At 33.2% G+C, this 1516-nt stretch overlaps 1 protein-coding gene across 1 annotated transcript; it reads left to right on the plus strand.

Moving 5' to 3' along the window:
• The first annotated feature begins 458 nt into the window (after window positions 1-458).
• On the plus strand, window positions 459-1022 carry LOC142230238 (uncharacterized). The gene is made up of 2 exons (XM_075300877.1): window positions 459-654; window positions 727-1022. The coding sequence occupies exons 1-2, from the start codon at window positions 540-542 to the stop codon at window positions 990-992; spliced, it is 381 nt and encodes a 126-aa protein (XP_075156992.1). The 5' UTR covers window positions 459-539; the 3' UTR covers window positions 993-1022.
• The last annotated feature ends 494 nt before the right edge of the window (window positions 1023-1516 follow it).

Genomic DNA, 1516 nt, shown 5'->3' on the forward strand with positions numbered 1-1516 from the left:
TTTCCAAATCATGAAGAATTCTACCAATTTACTAAATGGTAAACAATCTACCTTTGTTGTTAGAATTCTACCAGCTGTGGCAACCGTGGTCTGGACCCGGAGCAGAAAACTTCAACCATTTTCTATGCGAGTGTCCAGCATTATTCTTTAGAAAAAACAAGATATTGGGCTCCTTTTTCTTTCAAGATATAACGGATGTACGGAACTGCAATCTGAAGGATATACTTGCATTCATCAAAGCCTCGGGATAGAAGACCTAGAAATCTTTCTTTTTTCTGGAACTCGTGTGGAAACTCGAATACGATTGATGAAGAAGAGAGAAAACAACTATGAAGAAACACAATGGATCAACATTGTCTAAGTAGGAACCATCCTATTTTGCTGGCTTTATCCTCTATAACCTAAATTCGAATAACTTTTATAATTGTACTTATTTTATTGTTCATGAGTTTATTTGTCAATAAATTGTCAAAAACCAAAAAAAAAACATCATTTCATTTATAATAAGAGAAGAATTTTATTCATAAAAAAATAGAAGAATGTCCCAAATATGCCATAATTTGGATCATTTGGCCTCAATAGGTAAATGGGATGAAGTCTTCAATTGCCTTAATATTGAAGCTAATTCTATGGTACAATTGTCAAAATTAAAAAGTAAATAACCTAAAAGTGAAATTGTAAACGAACTAATATTTTAAAATCTAATAATGTTTTAATTCTCCTTAGAACCGCCGCAAATCGATAATCAATGGTCAACAAATCCAAGGTTACGATTAATGATTTTGAAGATTTTATTAGCAGCCTTCGGAGCGTTAAAATTTATTTTAATTGGAGTGCTTTTATTTTATACAATATTAATAATCTATAAATTTTCGTATTATAACTATGAAATTTTTGCGACTTCAAAAGATCGCATAAAATCAAGGGTTTCCATTGATTGGTTAATTCCCAACCGATGGAAGAAATCTATAGAAATTTTTAAACAAAAATAAAACTAAAAATTGTTAATATTTTAAATTTAATTTAATTTGTTTAATTGTATTGTGTTGTTCAAAAGCAAAACGGATTGAAATTAACATGAAATGATAGAATCAGTTTTAATTTGTTCGAATTTCTACCTTTGCCACAAACTATGGCCTTCGAATGCCCGACAAAGCCCTCACACTCTGCACGAAACTGGTCCTGGGGTATTTTGGTATATTCCCGGCGATGCGCTGTCTTGAGATGATCGAAACTTTGTTGGTTTGTTGGATTGAATCCATGGCAGTTGATTACCATGCCATGGATTCAATTCCAGCTTCAACCGAATACCAAAAAATTTTTCAGCGGTGGTTTATCCCCTCAGTAATGCTAGTGACATTTCTGACTTTTTCAATGCATATCTAAGTTGTTTCCCCGCAATGTGAAGCGCCGTTCGGACTCGGCTATAAAAATGAGGTATTTTCCTCAAGATTATTCGGTTGATAAATAGAAGCGGGATCATTACCACGACTCACACCATTACTATCGCGCGCTT

This window comes from Haematobia irritans, chromosome 3, assembly GCF_050003625.1.
Source record: "Haematobia irritans isolate KBUSLIRL chromosome 3, ASM5000362v1, whole genome shotgun sequence".
Lineage (NCBI taxonomy): Eukaryota > Metazoa > Arthropoda > Insecta > Diptera > Muscidae > Haematobia > Haematobia irritans.